This window comes from Miniopterus schreibersii (assembly GCF_964146895.1).
Source record: "Miniopterus schreibersii genome assembly, chromosome: 4".
In the NCBI taxonomy this organism is placed as follows: domain Eukaryota; kingdom Metazoa; phylum Chordata; class Mammalia; order Chiroptera; family Miniopteridae; genus Miniopterus; species Miniopterus schreibersii.
This window is the reverse complement of record NC_138105.1, coordinates 53,199,430-53,224,542: the sequence shown is the minus strand read 5'-3', so window position 1 is coordinate 53,224,542 and position 25,113 is coordinate 53,199,430. Positions and strand designations below refer to the sequence as shown.

At 34.9% G+C, this 25,113-nt stretch overlaps 1 protein-coding gene across 7 annotated transcripts in view; it reads left to right on the top strand.

Moving 5' to 3' along the window:
- The window catches only part of GRIA2 (glutamate ionotropic receptor AMPA type subunit 2), a 117,311-nt gene that overhangs the window by 46,947 nt on the left and 45,251 nt on the right, over positions 1-25,113 (top strand). For all 7 annotated transcript variants that reach the window (XM_081134341.1, XM_081134339.1, XM_081134340.1 and 4 more), the window contains exons 3-6: positions 7,297-7,536; positions 16,273-16,469; positions 20,791-20,844; positions 24,122-24,283. In XM_081134341.1, the coding sequence (XP_080990467.1) occupies positions 7,297-7,536; positions 16,273-16,469; positions 20,791-20,844; positions 24,122-24,283 (653 nt within the window). The remainder of the gene's footprint in view (positions 1-7,296; positions 7,537-16,272; positions 16,470-20,790; positions 20,845-24,121; positions 24,284-25,113) is intronic.

Genomic DNA, 25,113 nt, shown 5'->3' with positions numbered 1-25,113 from the left:
TAGTGTGAGGTTCAGTGCCTACATAGCGAGAGCCTGTGCGAGGATCTGCGCTGGCCTCTGAGTTTTATGAGACGTGCTAAGCTGTCATGTCAGCTCCCAAGTGGGAAATCCTTCCTGTAAATCGATAAAAGAAGGTGCCCCAGTAGCATATGAACTCTAAAATAACCCTCTTAAAGAAAAGCAAATAGTTTTACTCCATTTCACTATGAGAACAGCACATTGTATTTACCTAAATATTTCAAGAGTTAAAGAATTATAGTTCCATCTTTAACATTTTCCCATGTTTTTACAGGGAAACCAAATGTTACATGTACCATAAGTTACAAGTCCATGTTTTAAGGGAATAAATATTGCTTAGGATACGTTTTCAGGCTTGAAAAATTCCATTGAATTAGAGAAGTAAGGCATTTGAGATTGTGAGGATACCTGAGGATAGTTTCAAGTCCAATATGTGTTACTGGACACATGTCCAAGACAAAGATGTCACCCACCTCTTTCGTTTAGATTTCCAACTGCATCCTAAATGATGTATGGATTTAACTCCACCTCTCTTGGTACTACTTCTCCACACATAAAATGCATTTTGAAAAGTTAAAATAATAAAATTTCACAAACATTCGAAAGATTGTCTTCTCACAGTAATGATTATAGGTTTTTTTTTTCCTGACAGACTAAATTGTACAGATCATTTTAAACTAACACTCTTTTTTAGTATGGTAGTTAAAGAAGAAAATACTGTTATGATCTAATCTCAGAAATACGCCAGTATCAACAGAAATTAAATTTTATCATAAGAACCTGTTTTATATCTTTGTTATCTAATTGGTTCAGGTCATGTAGTCATTCCAGAAATATTTAGTAATATACTTGTGAAAAATTCCTAAATTGAATATTGCAGAGAATACAAAAATTATTATGGTTGGATTGATCTTAATTAACACATTTATTGAATGATTTATATTGCCCCAGTACTTCTTTCTATATTATCTAATTTAAAATGTAAGACATTCCTCTAAGGTAGGCAGGATAGGAATTAAAATCCTCATTCAGTAGACTAGGAGACTGAGGCTCAGGCTCAGTGACCCGTCTATCAGACGGCCAGGGAAGGCTACAACTGGGTTTCCAGTTCAGGTAGTCTATTCTCTTCTCCCACTGACCCCTGCCTTCAAGGAGGTGACAACCCCCACCCCACCCCATCCCTCCACACACACACGCCCATGCGCACACACTCAAAGATACTGTTCCTCGGGCCACGAGGGAGGTAAAGGCAGAGTGCTGCTGCGTTCATAATCAGGGAAAATCATATTCAGTTGATAGTAAGTAAGCAAGACACTCTTCATGGAAGAGTTGGCATTTTATTGCCTGACATTTATCAAGTGTCACGCATTTAGAGATAAACAGCACTCCGTTCTCTGCTTTCAATTAGCTCAGGGAGGGCGAAGCAAGACAGCTGTCACTCAGGCTACAGTGCAGAAATGCAGGTCGCTTTCCCATGTAGGAGAGCGTGTGACTCAGGCCACTGCATAGATTACACCTGAGCAGTGTCATGTATGTTATTCCCTAAGCAATGGGAAGGCACTGACGGATTTTAATCAGGAGAGTTATATCTGCCATGATAGGAAAGAGATTTATGATGAAGATGGCTATTTGGGAGGTCATTGCAGCAATCTAGTCAATAAATATTTAAGGGCCATGTTAAGACAACGTCAGCAGAGCTGGAGGGTACAGATTTGAGAGGTCAAAGCTGAAGATAAAGGAAGGGAATAAGTTAGGAATGAATCTCACATTCTGAAAAGATGCGTGTGATTTTAACACATGAACACTTGTCTCATGGAATTGGGGAATTTTGTGCTACAGGAAAAAGATGAGTAAAATTGTGGTGCAAGATAATTTAATATCAATATTGATTAGAACATGGAATATAAGAGAGGTCATGAGAGATTTATAAAGGGCTTACTAGTTGCCAGCACTGTTTTAGCTAATTTTTTTCTTTAATACCGCTCATCCCAGTGAGGCAGGTAGGTAATATTATTACCCTCCTTTACACATGGTTAAGCTGAGGCAGAGTAAAATAAAGTATCTTGCCCAATCAAGCCCAACTAGATAATAGCAGCATCAGGATTCGGCAGGTTGTTCTCACTCTTAGCCTCTACAACTGCTACATCTAAGGTCAGAGTCCCAAGATCCTTGGACACAGAATAGTCACTTTTCTGTGGTGTGTAACAGTTGAGATTAAAGTTATAGGCTTTTGGACAATGTAAAACAATGGTAAGTATTTTATGTATTTCTATTTTTTCTTTTTTCATTCTAGAAAATTCACACTAGATATTCTAGAAATAAATATTTTAATTAAAAATCACTAGCAAGAAAATAATATGAAATAATCATGAAAATACAAGACTTAAAATATACTCAAATGTGGTATATTTACAGTATGTATTTGTACTATACAGTGTATATAGTATATTTGTACTATAAAGTATATATAGCATATTTGCTACATAATTACATGCAATATATTCACAGTATATATTTTCACAGTAAATAAATAGATAAAGGGAGCCAACTAAGATGATGGTTCAGGTTTGGGAAACATTTGCACAAAATCTGAATTTGACCTTGTGAAAAGAATGAGACCACTAATAGATGGATTGTAAAAGAAAAAAAAAAGAAAGAAGAAAAACAATTGGAAGACAGATCTTTGGAAAATGCCTTTTCTGTGGTGTGCTTTCAGAAGACTAATGCAAGGAGAGTATGAATGGAAGGAAGGAGAGAGGGGAGGAAGAGTTTGGCAGGACAGAGGAGAAAGAAAACGAAGGTGCTGATACAAGAAGCACTTACGTGTACTATGCAAGCTTCATATAAGTAGGGGCCTCACCTGTCACTCTTAATGCTGTCTCCCCAACACCTAAGACAGTGCATAGCAAATTCCCCCAAACACTGGAATGAATAGAGTAGAATAAAACAGAGATAGTTATAGATAACATGAGCAGAACGAGATAGAGTAATGAATTAATTATTCTGAAAAATATGGAGAATCAATGACTGCAAGAGTTATGATGCCACGAGCAAAAAAATCAACACAAAGACATGATTTATAGGATAAGGTTTTCAGGGCTTTCTCTCCTTGTTTTTATGGAATTAGTTGGAATGATATGAAATTAGAAGCTTTCCAATGGATGACCCTGGAGGGTGAGAGAGTGGATCTGTGATCTCCAGCTCAGAATTGACTATGTCTATCTCATTTGTTGTGGCAGTTTCTAAACCTAACACCATGCTCATGACATCGAATATTTACAATATCTATTTGTTAAGTAAAACTAGATAAGGAGAGACAACCGAGGTGACAATGAAGTTTTGGGAAACATACATAAAAAGTTGAATCTGACCATGTTAAAAGAGTTGAGACCACTAAGAGATAGAATGTAAAATTAGAAGAAACACAACTGTAAGAAATATCCTTGGAGAATTCATTTTTAATTTAAGATGTAAAAAAAAAAAAGACAGTTAAAGGTAATCAGAGGGAGAGGACAGGTGTTAACATGGTGTGATTTTACTTGGCAGCAATGTAAAGGAATTGAGAAAGAGAAAAACTAGTAGCAATGGAGAGAGGATATTTTGAGAATCAAGTGTTTGATTAATAAACTCAGAGGAGCTAAGAAAGCTTTATCTGATTTTTAAAAAAGTTCATTGGATTTAGTGACTAGGAGATAACTGAAATATGATAGGGAATTTTTTTGGTAAATTTATCTTTATTTTTGAAAGTATTAGAGATGTCCCTTTTCCCCCCTCCATTGATCCCCTCCACCCCACATTGCCCCCCTCCTCAGGGTCAAAGTTTACAAGGAGTTAATGCCAGAAGTTTAACGATGAAAGGAGGGAGGTTTTCTGTGGTCTCCATATTTGGAAGTCAGGACTGCTTGGTGGTGCATTTCACCAGGCATTGCACAAGCTGCAACGGAGTTGTCTCCCTTCTTGCTTATGAAGCAGCCTGTGCTGTTTCATTGAATTGAATGACAGTTTATAAATATAAAAAATGTAAAGCAAAAATAAATCATGTTCCGTTCTTCCTGCCTTTCTACTAAATAACCATGCAAGGTTCTCCATGCTGTACTGAGTATGCTACATTAGCAGCACCAATGAGCAGAATGACCCAAGAGAAAAAGATGCGTGTTGGATGCATCATCAGCACTGTTATTGGCTTATATCATCTGGGCTTATAATAAAAAGTGGAATAATCAGCAAGTTACTTACACCCAGGAGATGATCATTTCTGTTGTTTGACCTAGAGTGTCTTTTAAAATGCCTCTTTGCTGAGTTTCTCAATGTTTATATTAAATATTTAATTAAACTACAACTCAGTGAGAGCATCTTTACCTATCACTTTGCAATCAATTTTGAATCTCAAGACATAACTGCTAATATTAATCAGCATAATTGTTCAGAAATGCATAATAGTGTCCTGTGGGGTACTTGCATGGGTCAGGAAGCTAGAGGTGAAACTGAGAGCTTATCTGCTCCTTCCTCTGCTTTTTCTTGATGTAGGAAAGGAATGACTATATATAAAGTGCTGGTACCATTGAACTCATTTTAGAACTTTGTCTTTGGAATTAGATCCAGAGCTTGTGATACATCATTTGGATATTCTCAGTGATAGAAAATTTTCCTTCTTTGACGATGGATATAAGTTAGGGAAATGGCTTTGAATTTTGGAGGAGTTGTTGGGGATAAAGGTATGGATCAATGGGAGAAATTGTATTTCTAATCAAATGAGAAGTAATTTCAAAGTAATGCAACTAATTTCCTTGTGTATTGTGTCAATAGTATCAGGTGTCTGTGTTATATTGAGGAGGACTTTGGTATTAGAATGTGAAAACACTCTTGAATATTTTGGGGATAGAGTGTTAGAAGTATAACACTAAATTTTTAATCTTGAGATGGCCACTGCAAACTGGATAAGCAAGTACCTTAGCTCAAGTCAGCAATTCTTTTCTTTCTTTTTTTAAATTATATTTTTATTGATTTTTTAGAGATAGAGAGACATTGATGTGAGAGAGAAACATCCATCTGTTGCTTCCCATTAGCACCCTGACTGGGAATCGAACTTGCAACCTGGGTGTGTGCCCAGACCAGGAATTGAACTGGCGGCCTTTTGGTGCATGGGATGACACTCAACCAACTGAGCCACACCAGCCAGGGAAAGTCAGCATTTCTTGATTGTAAATCACAATGATATTATCATGATTGGGGGCAGGGACAGTGACTGACTAAAGGTAATGTGGGACATGAGCAATTTTGACCAAATGGCAGTTAATTGTATGTGTAAAAAAGGGGCGTTAAGAAAGAAATATCTAGAAACATAGGGGATATTGACAAATAGACAATTGAATATGTGCCATGAAGAAATAAAGAATAAAGGAAGAGGGCTGAGAGAGGCCAAGTGTAGTCAGGAGAGAAAGGCCACTGTTATAAAATTATATTCATTGGAGAATTAGCTGATTGCCTAGAAAAAAAGTGCCTTCTAAGTTAGGTGAATTGTGATATCTTATGAAGTTTTGTACAGCTTGTGCCTGTTGTTGGGCCAAAGCCAAAGTTTCCAGATGGCCACGGTAATCAGAAGGTCCCTTGAAAACTCACTCCAGAGTCTGAAACAAATGGAAAATGGAAGATATGGCTCCTTAATAAGATTCCCTATGCATTCAAACAGTGGTGTCTTTTATCAAGCATTCTGCTGGTGCTGTGGCTGCTATTTCTATCACAGAAGCTATTTCACTTAAGATGAGAGGAGGTCTTGTTAATAAATAATATTGCCTGATATTCCTATACAATTTAGATGACATACCAACGTGGCAGAAAATGAAATGAAATGAAATGAAATAGACCCAGAGATAATTTTATAGCAATTTCCCCCTTTTATATGTCGGATGGAGTCCTCAATTTCTGAACTAACTTAAGGTTTAAGATATACATGTCAGTACACATATATCCATGTATAAAATAAGAAACTACCACAAAATTTGCCTAGAAGGATTTTATCAATGAAAGGACATTTTCATGTATATGAAAAATGAGCATAGTCAGACACAGTAAAGGTTATTTTCAACTTCTGCACTCAGGCAAAGACAAAAACAAAACCGTGAATGAAAGGCAGAGATCTCATCTTTGCTTTATGTTGAAGTATGAAGTAAATGTAAAGCAATGCTTTCATTTGTTTGCTGAGATACATGAGTCTGTTCTGGTCCGACTATAGGTAATGTGCAAGGTAGTATGTCATTCACGGAAATACAGAGTGTTAAAGGATTGTGCGAGCAATGGGAACTTTGAAATAATTTTTAAAAAGTTTATATATGATTGATAGTCCTAAGTCAAAAAGTGTTGATAATATTCTTTGCTTTGTATAGAATTGAACATATGGGATAAGTTAAGTCCAGGGGAAGCTAAGTTAAGGGGATAAGTTAGGTGTTCTGAACTTCACTTAATTGCTACTTTACTGAGTGACACAAGATGAGACAGCGAGTTTCCTTCCGGCGATATGACTTTGTGGCGAGAGTCTTGCATCCACCTTCCCTTAAAGAAGTTTGTGTCATCAGTAGACTGCTTCATAAGCACACTGACCTTCTAGCATAAAAACATCATTAACACAACAAGCCTTTTAAAAGAATCAATACTGTAGGCAATGAGCTGTTATGAATGTGTATAAATCCCAGGTAACTACAGTTTGTTCTTATAACTAATGATTTTTACTTGTACTCTTATTTTTGTAATCCTCACCCAAGGATATTTTTTCCATTGCTTTTCAGAGAGCGTGGAGGCGGGGGGAGAGAGAGAGAGAGAGAAACATCAATGTGAGAGAGACACATAGATTGGTTGCCTCCTGCACTTGCCCTGACCAGAGCCAGGGATTGAGCTTGCAACTGAGATATGTGCCCTTGGATGGGATGGAACCCGGGGCCCTTTAGTCTGCAGGCTGATGCTCTAACCACTGGGCTAAACCAGCCAGGGCACTCTTTTTGGTTGTAATTAGGCTGTCATAAAATATGCTTATACTCACATTATTTGTTAAAAAATAATCTAGGTATTTTCATAAACCTAGAATTATTATTTTAATGGTTTATAAGTCTTTGAACTTCTTAAGCAAATAAGTGCTCATACATTTGATGGATCATTGATATAAATTCTATTTTTTATTTGTTGGTTATTTTGTATTTTATATAAAAGAGCATTGAGTTTCAAGCAAATCCATGATTGTGTGCCAATTTTAATGACTCCTCCTTTCTGTTTTTCCTATCCTTCTAGTCTGCTCCCAGTTTTCAAGAGGAGTCTATGCTATTTTTGGATTTTATGACAAGAAGTCTGTAAATACCATCACATCGTTTTGTGGAACGCTCCATGTCTCCTTCATCACTCCCAGCTTCCCGACTGATGGCACACACCCATTTGTCATTCAGATGAGACCTGACCTCAAAGGAGCCCTTCTTAGCTTGATCGAATACTATCAGTGGGACAAGTTTGCATACCTCTATGACAGCGACAGAGGTAAGTGAAAATATCCCTATCTCTCCATAATGGGTCCAATTCAATGCCTACACTTGACACTTATATGAGACGTTACAGAGCTACAGAGCTGCATTAAAGTCCAAGGGTTACATGGTTTAATTTTACTGTGTAAATGAAAAATGCAGTCTAAACCTGGAAAACATATTTAATGTAAAAAAAGTTGTGAATGTACAATTTAGAGATATAGACTGTGTCAGCCCAATGCCCAGTTGTAATGTAGAAAACACCTTCTGGCAGCAAGAGTTGGGACTCTATGGTGACTGGGTTACTAGCTCAAGGTCAGTGAAGTAGTTGCCTTGAAAATTGGTTTAAGTAAAATTTGAATTAATACATAAGTAAGAACTTCTAGAGAAATGTATAGTTATTAAATATTTTCACATGCAAAAGTTTTATCATTCAGGTACAATTTTTATTAACCTTGCTTTAAAATGGGATCACTGAATCTCAGAGAAGTTAAAGGTCCTGCTTGTGATCTTTCCATATGTGGTCCAGTAGAAAACAGGTTTTCAGACACCAGATCCATGTTTATTTCACAATTCTATCTAATCATTTATGATGAGTTATTCTTGATTAGCGTGTCAATTGGATAAAATGTTGGCTCATTATACAAGTTTTTTTGGGGGGCAGTCCTTCCTTGTGTTTCCCATGTCCATTGTTGAGAAGTTTAATATCAGCAGACCTGCCTGATTTCCATGTCGTAGAATGCCAGATATCTTAACCATTCCTGGGCTCGTGATTCAGCTTCAGTGGGTCTGTGCACTTTCTATAATTGTGTGAATATTTTGTGCACAAGTTCATTTCTGTATTTTTCGAGAGAGAGTATCCATAACCAAGTTGGAAAGGGTTAAGAAGCATTATTGTAAGAGTACTAAGTACTCTTCTTTAGCAGCTTGCTTCCTGGAATATTTAAAGGTTCAGATGAAAAACAGAAGCCTGTTTTGACCAAGATAGGGCACCTTGCTAACCCCCAAGGGCAGACAGGAAGAGAGCCCACCGTGAGTCAATTCTCCATTGATCAGTTTGTCGTCATTTGGAGTCTGGAGTGCTCGAGCTTGGTGTCTGGTTCTCTGCCCTGTCCTCCCAGTCCTGACAACCAGAACGATCAGTGGAAAAGTGAGTCAGCACTATGCAAGCTGAAAAATGTGCCTTGTCAACAACTTTTGCCCCAGACTTTGAGAAGGAAGGGCTTTGCTCGTCCCAGGGGGAATGGAGACACAGAACTATTTAATGTGAATATGGACTCCAATGTGCTGGATAATTCTGAACCACACCTTTCATTAATGTTATGAAAAGGCTTATAAAACTGAGCCTAATCTGAGTCTTTCCTCTTGCTCTCTGCAAATTCCTTGAGTACTGTTATGTTAATATAACTAGCCTGAAACAGGGAGTAGTTTCAATAGCTCTTTTGACCTTACATCCTATTGATGTGATTCCCACCTAAACATATTTTATCTATAGACACTCTTCTTTTTCACTGATGACTCCAGATCAAGCCACTGTCATGTGTTTATTCCATTGTCTCTCCGTTTCCACACTAGTTTTTCATTACTTCATCCCACAAAGTAGCCTGAATTTTTAAATGCTTTTAAATGCCTTTCTGACCACATTGCTCCCTTGCTTAAAACACTTCAATGACTTCTAATTACAATGAGTATAAAATTGAAAATTCTTAACACAACTTTAAGGTCTTATAGTATCTGGTTCCTGCCAATTTATCCTACTGTCCAGCCCACTCACTAAGCTAAATCCATCTAACTAATCTTCTTTCACTTCTCAGATCAATCGTCTTTCACTTCAAATCTCTGCACGTATCTCGGATTCTTCCTCCTTCATGGCTGTTTATATAGCATTTCCACAGAGATGCATTTCATACTATTATTTTCTTTCAAAGCAATCTCTTCTTTTCCTACACAGTACTTATCACAACTTATAATTAATAGTGGTGTTCATTCTTTCACCCAAGAACTGTTATTGAGCTTCTACTATGTTCCAGGGACTGTTTTACTCACACAGGCTGGGCATTATGCTTTTTATTGAAGATCTGGCTATCAGCCCCAGGAAGGCAATGCCCAAGCAGTGCCCAGTACACTGGCGTACAGTTCTTAACTATACACGCAGTGCTTCAGATAATGCTGGGACAGAGCTGATAGTCAATAAATAGTGGTTATAAGTGAGTTTAACCTCTGTGTATTTTAAGTTTGAGATGATATTAGAACCTGCTGTATCTTGCTTGCTAAATCGAAGGATCAGAAAATGAATTATCTTAACTATTTCACAAAGTTGAAGGTGGCATTTTTACTTTAGGGACATACTTTGCCCTCCCTCTGCCCTCTAGCTGAAACTGAACTTCTGAGAAAATTTAAATAGACAATAGCTGACATAAATAGAAAAAGAGAAACTCCAGTATTTGAAGAGAGAGACTAAAGAAAGGAAAGCTCTGGGAAATGATCCAGTGAAGGTGGATGAATTTATGTACTTGTGAAAAGAACCTGAGACATTTAAAATGATTTTATTAATACTTTAGATTATCAAATGAAATTTAAGTGATGAGGTAATCTCCAGTCATTAAAATTATACAAATTGATTTGAGTCCAAGTGCATTGTTGAGAGAACATTAGTTATAATATTAAATAATTATAAATTAAAGCCAAAAATGACCTTATGCACACATTTTCAAGTTTTATTAAATAGCTGTTCATGTTTTAATATGAAGAGTATTACACTGGCGTTTCATCTGAAACTATTTTCAGAGATAAGTGTGTAAGACTCAAAACACTGGCATAAGATGTGGCCTTTATGTAGTGTGTTACTTGGCCCATGAAAATGGGATTTTTAGCTGTCTGATTTTTTTATTATTATATTAATTTTTATAGCTTTGCCATCATATTACATTTCTAAAAGTTTATTTATGCATTCATCACATGACCTCATTTCTTTCCTTTGGTCCTTTAGCTTTTTTTTTATTTTTTACATTTCCGGGAAACACCTTCTTATTTTAGTGTTATATGAGTTGAGAATGCACCTAGGTTCCCTTTATCCATAGAAAGTATGCTTTTAAATATGGATTCCATAATTTCATCTCTCAATTTATATCTCTACATGCTTCAGTTTCAACGGATTTGGTCTGTTCTTCTGGAATTATATGCTTTTTAAAATTTATTTTCAGTGTTTAATCTTTACTTTGTTGAGATGAGTAAACAGATAAACATTTTAAAATTTTAATTTCTAAGTATATGAATTGATGTTTTTCTGAACAGCATAGGGCCCAAGCATGAAAATGTCTCTCCAACATTCTGCCCTGAATCTGAACTAGATGAAAAAGATTTAAAATGCTTTTATGCTTCTTCATTGCACTGCTCTTAACAATTCAACGTTTCCTGCATTCAATTATTCATCCCAGTGCTGAGCCCCAAGTCCAGGAGAGTGCATCCCAACTGTAAATGAAAGAGAACATAGATGCCCCCTGATCTTTGCACAGATCATCTTTTTTTTCAAGTTTACTGGTGGGAAGAGGGTTGAAACTCTTCATTTGCTGCCCTGTGACCTTTTAGAACTGCTGGGTTCTTCTCTTTGTCCAAGCATGTGGCAGCGACCTGGCAATGCTTTATGACTCAGTGCTTTTTCTAAAAGCTGTACATTACTCCTCCACTGGGAGTTGGTAGATAGATCTTAAATACATTTGCAACTATAGGGTAATGGTGTTATCTATGTCAATGGGTTAAATATAGAAATTATCTTTGAATATATATATATATATATATTGAATTTGAACCAGACTCAATCAAAATGTGGTTTTTATTTATTGGTTTAATGTCAACAAGGTAAGGTAATATGTTTCTATAGGCAGTAGGTAAAAGCAAAACTAATGGTTTATATCTTCATGTCTCAGTTTTAATTTTGAGTCATACTATTTTCCTGAAGGGAAACATTTTGATTCCAGATCCAAGAAGACACCATGCATAGAATAAGTTCTTCCAAGTAATAAATTTTCTTTTCAGATGTTCCTGAGAAAGTCAATGAGGGAAATATATGTTAATCTAATCTGGCCTAGGCATGCTGCCATGATTTAGTGATCATGAATATTAATTTCTGTGCCTGAAAGATGAATAAGGGCAGTGAATTTTAAATGGAACAAAGAAAATATTTCTAAGAAGAAAGTCATGGTCTGAATGAAATATACCTATTTGCAGTAATCATTTTTTAATTCCACCCATTAACATTCAAACGAAGATATTTGGACTTCACCTGTTTTTAGGCTGATGGATTTTCTATAACCTCCAGTGTTATTAACACTAGCTCACAATGAGATTGAATGCTGCTACTAATACTTTGAAAGAGTTTTAAGGAGATTAAAATAGTTATACAGGTATAACTAGTCCAGGAAAAATTAGACACATGAGGAAGCAATGCAATCTAATGATATTTTAGCCATAAGTCTGAGAATTTAGAGCTTAATTTTAGAGTCTTGTAATATTCTTGAGGTGTTTTAAGAATATATTTTAAATATCTTTATTGAGAGGAACAGTTAATTTTCTGGATTTTTTTGGTATTTTACATGAACAACTGTGCATTTTAAGGGTTTTTTTTCCTAAGTAGTTCAGTAATGAGTCTCTGCTATAGTCACTCAAATATATTAATATAGTAGTATAGATATAGAGTTGAATGATTAATACCTACCAATAGCTTTAAATTAGCCAATATTCATATAGAACTCCCATTGTTCATACGTTTATATTCTGAATTAAGGGATTAATTGTATATATAAAGATGCTTGCTAGTTTGTGTGAAAGGGAAAGAGAGATATCTCAAGTAATACTGCTCCCCTAATAGGAATATGGTACCAAGAGACCAAGAGCATGAATTTGTGTTATATTTGGATAATTAAAATTTTGCCTCAATAGGTGTAACATGCATTTTCAGTGATTTTTAAATTTTAAAATAATCCTTTTAAAGTCACAAGACAATAAAAACTTTTAGTTAAGGGGAAGGGGCAGATCAAGTTGAGAAAGAGGTTGAGAGGCCTATTTACTATTACTGAAAAAAGAAATCTAAGAATATGGATTACTAATCAGAGACCAGCAGTCTCTTCAAATCCTGAGTTGGATCTTGCCATGGTTTGTGACTTACTTCCACTGTCCTTAGGAGATGCTTTAATATTATTCAGTATCTTCTGATGAAACTAAACTCATCAAGTCTGATATACACTACTCGAGCAGTTTAGTTTTTTGATAAATGGATGTTATTTTTTTTTTAGTTTCACAGGTTACAAAATATTAATTCTGAGAGCTGTAATAACAGAGAATCCACACCAACTGTGTTACTTTTGACACGCAGAACAAATGAGTCTGAAACTCAGCCATTCTTTAAATGAATTCTTATTGATTTTGTACACCATAATCGTCGAAAGGATGAACTGCCAATAAATATTGTTTAGATATATCACTTGATAAATCCATCTTCAAATTGTCATTTATATTTAAAATTTCTTGTAACATATGTTGAAAGAGAAGACAGAATGTCAAGAGCATCACTTGAAACTTATTTTAGTAGGTGGTAAAATTCATAATTAAATAACAAAGAAATAAAATAATGTATTGTCTAGAAGAAAGGAAATTCACTTCTAGTGCTAGATGATAATATGCAGAGAGCATAAAGAACATCATCCATGGATGTAATGATTTTAAGGAGATGACATGAAAAAGTTGCATGATTAGAATGTGGAAAAGTAAAACCTAGACAGTAGAAGAGGTTTAGAAAATTAGCTTTTTTTCTTATTTGGAAAGAAAGCTGGAAACACTTAATAACCCTTTGCAAGCACATTGATATCTGTTGAGTTGATCATGATGACCAGCTGTGTTCTACCTTCACTGATGAAAACAGGAAAAGGATTTGAATTGTATCACAGAAGGATTTAATTTACTTGTAGTGAATCATATGTGTTCTGTGAAGTTTTTAAAAGATGTTTTATCATTAATAGATTTTTTTACAATGGCATGTTATATCTTTTTAAATTTTCCCTTGAGAAATTGTTGTTCGTACTATAGTTTTTGTCATAAAACTGGATAGAGGAAACTAATTTTACCAAAAAAACAAAATTCACTTTAAGTTCAATTTATGGTTCAACTTTCTAAATTGAAATAAAATTATTTTAAATTTTCATTATGAAATATTTTAAATAACAAAATAGTGAGGATAATATAAAGACTCTCCATGGACTCTTAACCCACCTTAATTAATAACCATAATATGAGAAATCTTGTTTTATTTATATCCCTCTGACCTTCACAATTATTTTGAAGCTAATACCTGATATCATGTGATTTCATCTGTATTTCAATCTGTATTTTGGAAAAAAACCCAATTCTCTTGTTTTAAATATAATCATGATATTATCATACATAAACAATAGTTCATTAATATCTTCATCCATTTTTTTACAGTTTGCTTGAATCAGGATAAATATGAGGTCCATATATCACAATTGATTAAGATCTCTCATAAGGCTTTTATAATGTAATGTAGAGTTATTTACTGTGAATTTTGATGATTACAACATGATGGTGTTTAGGATTTAACTCTTTGCCACATATTTCTTATAAATTCATAGTTGACCTAGAAGCCTGATGGGATTCAACTTCACTTTTTTGACATATATACTTCATAGGTGGTGTTGAATACTCCCATTTGGAAACACATAACTTTTGGTTGTCTCTCTGTTTGTGTTGTTAGCAGCAGTTATGATGTTACCTTGATACATTAATTTACTAGGTGCAATAAGATGGTTATAATTCAAAATCTATATTCATTCATCACTTATTAACTGGAGTCTTTTCCAAAGAGGAAAAAAAACCTTAATTAATTATTATCCTGAGTGTAGTTCATATAGGAAAGGCAGGAAAATGCTTGTCTCTTTTCCTTTATTTACCATTTCAAAATAGTAACTTGGCTCTCTGGCATCCTTCACTGGCAAGGAAATATTTTTAAAAATATATCATTAAAATTATGGATTTAAAATATGTTATATATTTAAGTATTTTGCAGTTATTATTATTCTTATTGATATTCAAATTGCTGTATCTTTATTTAAACTTGTCCTCACCAAATTGTCTCCTGAGTCTTTTGACACAATGCTGATAGTTTTGGAGAGTTTCTTTGCTTTCTAGTATTACAAGATGTTCTAGACTCACCTGTATATTCTTGGTCAATACAGCATCAAAACAATATTTAATGATATTTTTCAGGTTCAAATTGTTTTCAAAAACATTTAGAATGCACATGTTTTTGCCATTATAAATAGATTTGAATAAGTTTAGTGCATGAATAAAGCTTATAGAGGGATGTGATCACACTAGGTAAATCCCACATTTTTAGGTAAAAAGGGATCAATATTCTTTTGAGAAAGATGCAGGTGTTTTTGGAATCAGGAAGGTGATGTTATGATTCCAAATTCTTTTCGGAGCCTTGAATTTGTGTTGCTCATTAAGCTATTAATAGAAACAATGGACTTGAGTTGACTGAGAAGAGCTGAAGTCATGTACTGGCTTTCTAAGTGCTAAACTGCAGATTTAATTTAAGGAAATAAATTCCCAAGTTGTTTTCCCTCTCAGTTCTACATATGAGGTAATGTATGGATAATTTAAAATAGAAATTAAAAAATTTGCCTGGCCAGTGTGGCTCAGCAGTTGAGCATCAACCTAGGATCCAGGAGATCACGGTTCAATTCCTGGTCAGGGCACATGCCCGGGTTGGGGCCCAAGCCCCTGTAGGGAGCATGCAAGAGGCAGACGATCACTGACTCTCTCGTCATTGATGTTTCTATTTCTCTCTCCCTTCCTCTCTCTGAAATCAATAAAGATGTATATTTTTAAAAAATTTTAAGGTATATGATGTGATAAGCATAGTTACTAATAAATAGTAAAATGTTTTTACATTTGGGAAGTTAAATAAATGTAACAAATCTGTGCTAGAAAACTCCTACCATCTCATTAATAAGTGAACATGTTAATCTCTATCAGATCAGTTCCAATAAAAAACTGATATAACAGAAGGCTGAGAAAAAACAACTTCTGAGTAAAAATATAGGAGGAAATAGAGATTATTGGTTCTTAGACTCAAATAAACACATAGATTCATCTCACTGAAAATGTACTCAACCTCTCCAGGATATTAACATGACATGATAAAGTATCATATATAATGAAACATTTTTTTCTAATCTGTCAGAGAAAGAAAGTTTTGTAATGTCTTTTCATTTCACTTGAACCAGAGGTACTGAAGACATTATGATATTGAGAGAACTAAGAAAAGAGGATACTATTCCCCCTCCAAATTATGACTCTTTAGCCAGAACAATAGCATTTGGATAAAATTTGATGTGAGGCGAAAATATGTAAAAGTTGATCAAGATCATAGCTGTAGCTTTTTAGAGAAGTCAACATCGAATTAGTTGCACAAAAATATCCATGACCTGGCTGGGTAGGGTAGCTCAGCTGGTTAGAGCATCGTCCAGATGCACTAAGGTTGCACGTCCGATCCCCTATCAGAGCACATCCAAGAATCAACCAATGAATAAATAAGTGGAACAACAGATGGATGTTTCTCTCTTCTCGCTCTCTCTCAAATATATATATATACAATGTTTGCTGTCTACTTTACAACACAATTCTGATTTATTTGAGTATCTTTATCAGTCATCATTTTTCTTTGCCTTCCTAGGCTTATCAACACTGCAAGCTGTGCTGGATTCCGCTGCTGAAAAGAAATGGCAAGTGACTGCTATCAATGTGGGAAACATTAACAACGACAAGAAAGATGAGACCTACCGATCGCTTTTTCAAGATCTGGAGTTAAAAAAGGAACGGCGTGTCATCCTGGACTGTGAACGGGATAAAGTAAACGACATTGTAGACCAGGTTTGTTATTCTCTGTTTTCCAATGGCACTAAATATAGAATATGTGTGCACTGTCAGCATTTGGAATGAGTATTTGTGGAAGGTGCTTGAACAGCAGTTTTTACTTTATGGTTTATGTAGGATGCAGCAAAGATCATCAATTAAATTATCTCTGGCTTCAGTTAGCAATAGCAGATGGTCCTCAATAATGCTGACACATGAGACTAATCATGAAATATAGTCGATATATAATTCCTGACTCTTACGTTTTACATAAGTGTCACCCTAAACCTTGATATTTTTAATTGAAAATTTAAATTTTAATTCTGTTGAACTTCTTAGAGATATAGAAATAGGCATGTATTAAATCTGGGTCCTAAGGGAAAAGCGAATAATTCATGAATTCTTTGGTGATACAATGGGTTACTTCAAACAATAGAATACAGCACTCTGCGCTAAGCCTACCTTGTTCTCTAAATAGGTCTGTGTCTTCAGAAAAGGCATGGATTTATTTTCCCTAGAAGTAATATTTTCCTCCTAATAGGCACATTTTTGTATCACTACAAAACTATTAATGTATGAAATTAAAATATGTAGGAAAGACACATTCCATCTGTGTTCACTATTTGAGAAGTACTCTAGATATATTCATTTGGAACATTTTAAAGAGTAAGACAGTATCAGAGCTGAGGATGTTTCATCTGTGCTTACTGCGCTTCAGTTTAAGATCTTTTAGGAAAGACAACCATGCAGTAAGATATTATGATAAAGATTAAATCCACTATGTTTATAGATTGGGGAAGTGATGACAGATGGTAGTGAAGCAGCATCATGACTTACTAAGATCTCCTTCACAGGGCATCTGCTGCTTTTCCTAGCTGATTAGTGTGTGTGTGATTTCTAAATGCTTTTGATGGCTGTAATATAGTTGATATATAATACACATACATATACATATATACACATTGTACTAGTAGCCTCCACTATGTATGTATGACTAGTATCTCCTTGGAATAATGCAGGACTGGAAGAAAAACACACAGTTGAGTATATGCATTTTTTGGAGTTTCTAGACTTGGGGAGAAAATTAGATTCACTAATTTGTAGAACATAAATCATTTTGCAAATATAAATGCTGATGAAGTTTTAATGACATATTAAATGGATCTTTCATAAGTTATTGAATAACTGAGTAATGCTGTCTCCTTATATGACAAAACTAAATGTTGCATGCCAGAGAGGTGAACATTTTACTAGAAAAAATCTTGACTGCTGTCCCAGGAGATGAATTTAAGATTGTTTTAAACCTGATGATCTCTTGTACAAATGTGAATCTCAAAAACGCATTTGAATTTCATAGGAGATTCTCATTAAAACTGAATTTTAATATTAGCCATTAGTCTGGCTTAAAATTTTAAGTATCCCTAAGTTATCATGATAAATGTTGGGAAAGCCTACATGAAAATAATTATTTCCAAAATTAGAAGAGAGAACTACAAGAGAAACTAGGAATATATAGAATGGAATGTTTAGAAGCAATATGATCATGATTAAATAAATAACCGTTTGGACATCCTTTCAAAATGTACAGAGTATTTTGCACATATATATTATTTGTATTTCCATAAGACACCCTTGAATGTGTTAAATGAGTGTATACAATGGATGGTTGCATTATTCAACAAACCTTTATTGAGGACATCCTCTGCATCTGGAATGAGCGTGCCAAAGAAAGGCAAGAAAGGGTGGTGTCTCCACCCCATGAACTTATTGTTTAGAAAAGAAGAAAAAATGCACATACATAATCCTACAATATTACCAGTGATAATCAATGTCTAAGAGCATGGATGAGGGAGTACCTGTCTTAACATGGGTAGGATCATCTATGAAGAGTTCACCTATGGGTAGCATTTGGCTGATTTGGATTTATTTATTTATTCATTCAGTAAATTTCCCCGATTGTCTAATGTTTACTGGACAGGCACTGGAGAAGATTCAAGGCAGTAATATTAAACAAATCAGGCAAGGCCCCATCAAAGTGAACATTTATGATATATTTACAGAAATTAATGTGTAATTATAATAATGGTATATACTATGAATGAAAAGAACGGGATATTATTTTCCTAAATTATAGAAAGAGATCATTTAGATTGGGAGATCGTGGAAGGCCTTCAAGGAATGTTAACCAGGCAAAAAGTGGGGTAAAAGTACATTTCAAGAAAAGGAAACACTATTTACTTCCTCATTCTATTAATACTTATGAGAGAGCAGAGATATGACAGAATTGTATTTTTATAGTAGTTTAAAGTTAGTAATAGAATTAAACTCTGTTAGACTATGAGTATTTTATCATTTGGTAAAACCTGGAGACACTTATTTCTAGCAGTATTTAAGTAAGAAATGGACCCAGCCATGAAAAACATTGAGAAAATAACATAAATTTCTACTGTTAGTACAATACTGATGGTTATTATAAAGCAAAGACATGATTGTTAGTTGGCTAACACTAATTTTTATATAGAAATGGGACTAATAAATTGTCATGCCCCTCCTTTCTCTAAACGAACACTGCTAAACTTAAGTAGGGTCTACTAGCAGACCATTTATACTATGTTTTTCTTAATTCCCAGAAGGAAGACATTCATTATTCAGAAAGTAGATTGAATAGTAAGCAGAACCAACAAATGCCAGTAGGAAATATGAGGGACATAATCAACTCTATTCAGCTGATGCTAATTAATTTTTTTTTTTTTTTGAATTCAGAAGGATATCTTGTCTTCAAATTTTTTTCTTCAGTACAAAGAGTCAGTTTCCGGGAAAAGGCAATTTAGTTGTGTTACATAAAAATAGGTTAGAAAATAATATAAGTCCTAACTCTCTTCCATACAGCTACCACTTAATATTAAAGTGGCGTATGGTAGAATCCTTCCTAAGATTTTGCCCTCGACTCTTTTTTTTTAATTAAAAAAATATATATTCTTATTGATTCCAGAGAGAGGAAGGAATAGGGAGAGAGAGATAGGAACCAAACTAGTGACTTCTTGGTCCATAGGAAGACAACCAACTGAACCACGCCAGCCAGACTGCCCTCGCGCTTTAACTAAGTGGATTGCTTTGGAGCGCCAGGCTTTGCCTGGGACCAGGGAAAATCAGGGAAGTCTCCTTCCAGGAGGTTACATTGGGCTGAGATTCATCGTGCCTGAAGATTGAATCAGGCAAAGGCTATGGTGGTGGAGAGAGTTTTCCAAGTAGAGGAAACAATGTGTAAAACCCAGAGGGGATGGAAAGAAGCCTTTTTTTGTGTGCAAAAATACTCAGAGAGGGCCAGAAGTCTCCAGTGTAGAAAGGGGGAAGGGTGGGTCTGCAGAAGCTTGAAACACCATTGGACTTTGCAGCATATGAAGGATTTTTACTTTTATGCTAAAAGCAATAGGAAGCTACCAAGACTTCAATCAAGAAGGGAGGGTAATGGTTGGAATTTTTGTCCATAGCCCTCACATTTCATGCTTTCCATTGGTATGGCTATTTTATTAAAAATAAAAATTACATTTGAATATCTAAATATCAGGATTACAACATGGTCATTTTATTATTTATACTCTCTTTGTAATTGATATAGATCAGTGAAAAGTCAAATTGATTCAGTAATGTCCAAAACTATTTCAGCATTATCAAAACAGCCACTTGTTTCATAATGCATTTATTTTGCCATTGATTTTTGACTTAGATTTGTGGAGAAATATTAGCTTTTCTGATACTTTGCTGCCTCAAGCTAGAAATAATAATGTTTATTTGAACTAAACTATAAACATTTTAAGATTCTTAAGATAGGAATATTATTTTATAGATCTACAAAAGAATTCATTTATATGCTTATTAATAGTCATTTTAAATTTATGTATAACTATAAACTCTATGTGTGATTATTATCTTTGAATGTAGATGTGTGAATATGAAATCTCAGATGTTGGTTTTAGCTGTTTAATGTTTTATCGCAAAGACAAAAACATAGCTTTGTAGGAATAAACTGTGAGATGGATTCAACATGCTTTTGGTTTTACATTTCGTTAAATCTCATGGCCATATTTTCACTATTTTTGTTTAGTTATTGACTTTGAAAGACAACATTTATTAGGCACTAAAATATATTGTGACTTTTTTTCTGATAGAAATATTCTCTGGGTTTGATAATTATATTTTATCAAATATGACTCATTGTGGAAATTCAAAAAACAGAAGTTAATTATTTCATTTTTTTCTGAATCAGGTCATAATATCAGTAATTTCACATTTATATTACTAACATTTATTAAATGATTTTTTTCTTTATCTTTGTTAGGTTATTACCATTGGAAAACATGTTAAAGGGTACCATTACATCATTGCAAATCTGGTAGGTGAATTAATTAATATTTACTGTTTTATGAAGACTCTTATTAATTAAAAAATTTGAACAGTAGTATTTATAAAAATATATTTTTATTATATTGATTGATTAGATGACAATATATTTCTGAATTTATGTTTAGATTTACTTTTCACTTTACATTTTTAATCAATTTCCTATTATTATAAATGATGTAAGAAATTATATAACAATATTTTACAAGTTTTATAAATTGCCTTAGGAGGTGTATTTTAGCTATGGGAAATTTTTCAAAAATATGTAAAATTTAACTGTCCAAATTTCCCCTTGTTTCTTATTGTCACTGCGTTTATAAACTTTATCTTTTGCCCATTCCTTTAAAGTTTTTAGCACATGTAATATTTGAAATAAATGCCAATTTGTGAGAATGTCTTAGTAAAAATTAAACCTGAAATATCCAATCATTGATATATTACATTTTTTTATTTACTACTTACACAATGAAAGTTAAATTCCTATAACTGATCACTTTTTCATTAGGATTCCTATCAAAGATTATACTGAATATCTGAGTAGTTAATTGCATCTCCCTCTCTTAAGTATACAGAATCAATTTTGAATTATTAGATATTTCTTTTTTCAAAATAGCTTTTAGCCCATCAATAAAGTGAGCTTAAAGTTTTACTGCTACAAAGATTTGTGCTCTTTCAATAAATATGATTCTATGTGATTGAGGACATCAGCCCTCTTCAATCTCAGAAAAAAAAAGGTGAGAAAAAATGGGACAGAGGGAGAGAAAGAGATTATTCTAAATAGTATAAGAGGATTCTGAAAAGGTTTCATATTTATATAAAAGCAGATTTATTTCATGATTCCTGGAATATAGAATTGTTATATCAGGAGACAGTTCTAGTTGTGATGGAAAGAGATTAAAAAAATAAATTACAACCTTACAACTAATAAGTATTATTTTCATTAGAAGGTGGTACCAATGATTTAGAATATTAAATCTCAAACCTACATGCTAGTGGGAGAAATTGGTTATTCAAGATAAATTTCTGTTTGGCAGTGAAATGGCTAACTACTATAAAAATTCATTAGAACTTACTCTTATGATATTATAAGTCCTAAATCACTCTCTGCCGGAGAAGCAAGAGTTAAAATAGATTAGCTCTGGATTCAGTCTCTTCAGAACCAAATTTCTGTGCAGGAAACAGCCTGGACAGTCAGTCCCCTGTGTGAATCCTGCCATTTGACGACCCACACAGAGCCACATTGAAAGCTGCGATCTTTAGAAATGTCCAGATGGAGAAGATTTTCTTGGAACATAGAGAAATAATGACAGAAGGTGGCTCATCAATTTGAAAGTTGATAGCTGATATTATGAAAAGAAGTGCGTGAGTGACCAAAGTAAAAAGATTTTAAAAAAAGAAGAAAAGGAAAGTGTATGCCGCCGTGATGCTTCCAGGGAGAAATCCACCGAATATGTTCTCTGAACTCAAGTTGTGCTTTTCCTCCCTTGAATACCTGGTGTCCCTGCCATGTGGAATTCCTTATGAACCAGTAAATCCAAAGAATCTGTAGTCATCCTCACTTTCTGAGAACGTCGAGAGAGCTTGGCATCTTCCCTGATTTAGAGTTGAGGGGTGGCTTCCAAGTTGGGAGGGCTTTTCGCCCCAAGCCCTTGGCTGGCGAGGCCCCTCCTCTGCCCAGCGCCTGCCGCGTGTCAAGGAGGCGCCTGCACAAAGGCCCTCAGGGTTTCGTTCACGTCTGGCACCCGCCCAGCGCTCGCTGAGGCCCCAACACAGGCCGCGCCTCAGTTCCTCAGACAGCAGTTAAAGGGGTAACTTGTACGGAAAGCGAGGATGTTGTCCTAGGGGACCCCTTCTCATTTTTTCAGCGCTTCAGGTATTGACAGAAAAGCACTGCTCCCACCCCCCTGGCCACCCCCAGTACAGCACCCTCGCCGAGCCTCTCCCCCGGCGCACAGAAGCTTCCAGGGCCTTACGGCCAGGCACTCCAGGCATTTGAGAAAAAGTCTCTGTCCTGAAGGACTCAGTGCAAACAAACAGACGCAGGGCAAGCAGAAATCACGAGAAGGATGTTTCAAGTTGTGCTGCGCGTCTGCAGAGGTATAAGGGAAAATGTATTATCTATTTAAAAAAAGAGAGAGGAAAGGATGCCACACATACACATACACAAATACCAGACAATAAAGAGCTCTGGGAAGTTATTTTTTCTAAAGCAGTAAGTAAAATTAAGTGACTCTGAGCATAAAGTTGAGAAAATCAGATTAGGTAACAAAAATAACAATATAACATAAAATGGTATGAGTGTGGGAACCTGTAAGGGATTTAGACGTTTAATCTAAGGATTACAGTGTCTGAATATAAGCACTTAGAAGGACAGAATAGTGAAAACAGGGGAAGGAACTTATAAAAGAAACATTCAGAAAAATTTCCTATGATGGATAACAAAAATCTGCCACAGAGTACACACAATATTGCAAAAAAATTATCATGCAATTGCAGAGATAAACAGATTTTAAAGATTTCTAGTTGGTGGGAAGAGGGCAAGAGTATGAAGCAGGTCACATACAAATATTAATTAGAAATAATAAAATTGCATTTTTCAGTAGAAACAATGAAAGTCAGTGGAACAATGCCTTCAGATTATGAGGGTTTCAACTTAAAAGTCTATGCCCAACCAAAATACTAATCAAATGTGAGAGTAAAATAAAGGTATTTTCAGACATTCAAAGTCTCAAAATATTTACCTCCAGTGTGTCTCAGGAAATTATTGACTCTAGCAGAAGAAAGGAGCCAAAGATGACAGAAAAGTGATTAAGGAAACAGGGGAACTACTAAGAAAAGCAGTGAAGGAACACTAGGGTCACAGCTGCAGAGCAGAGGGAAAGAGGGACCCATTCAGACGTTAGGAATAATTTGCTCGCAGTGTTAGAGCTCTTGGAGAAGTAACTTGCTGCTAAGTATCTGTAACCACTTGGGGCTGCTTTGTGGTAGATTTAATAAATAAAACCGAGTCCTTATCCATGAATGATTTCTCAATAAAATGGAGAAAACTTTAATGTACATGTAACCAATAAACAATCATTGATTAAGGACCCACTATGATACCAAGGGAATGCTAGGTGCTGGTGAAGAATTTGGCTGATAAATACACAGAACATTTACTATAGGCTTTTTATCTCTTTTATGTTCTCTGAAATTTGTAAAATTCACAAGGCATAGAATTACTTGGTAAATGTTAAGTTCTATTGGACATAAATGTGTTCTCTGTCTAGGGATTTACTGATGGAGATCTATTAAAAATTCAGTTTGGAGGCGCAAATGTCTCTGGATTTCAGATAGTGGACTACGATGATTCTCTAGTATCTAAGTTTATAGAAAGGTGGTCAACACTGGAAGAAAAAGAATATCCCGGAGCGCACACAACTACAATTAAGGTATGTATCCATCTATCTGCCAATATCTCATCGACATCTACATTGATAACCAACTGCTGGCTAGTAGCCTCTTCTCTGGGGCACTTTAGGAAGAAGATAAAAATGTCAATTGGTTTTAGTAATTAAAAAATAAATGCAGTGTTTTTTGCAAACAGACAAAGAATCTCTGAATGCTGAGCACATTGTACTGCTCTGATATCAGTACTCTCCATACTGATCTTTTATTTTCCATGGGTTTGGACACACTGAGGTCTTCACTTGTTTGTTCCATGTATTTATTGTACGTACATGTACATGCACGGATTTGCCTCCAAATACTAAGTATTTCTGCTGTTGATGCAACGGTATTTTTTCTGCTGCTGATTACCTTACTGGGAGCAGAGATAAGAGTAAACCTGGTAAAGAATGGAACAAGGAGTGAGTGGGATGAGATGATATTCATTCTTTATGAAACTAGACTCATGGAAATTAAGAGCAGAAGTTGCAGAACATTTTCAAATGCATAGTGATTTAGTTTATTTCTTTGTGTATTATTAAGAAATTGTGTATGAAGCAGTCAGGGACAGTGTTATTTCAGTTGCTCTCATGGTTATGTTTCTACATGACAGAGATGTTTTGTATTGTGTTTCTGCACATAATGGAAAAAACAGATATTGATATTTGGCTTTAAATCCGTGCCTGGCTATGAGACTGGTTCTAGATAAGGATTTGAAGCTTTGAAGTTCATGACTTTTGGGCGTGTAAATGTATCCCATTAATTTCAAGTCAGATTCAGAAAAGCATCCCATAGGATATGAAAGAATAACCCAGAGTTAATATTTTCTCAAAAC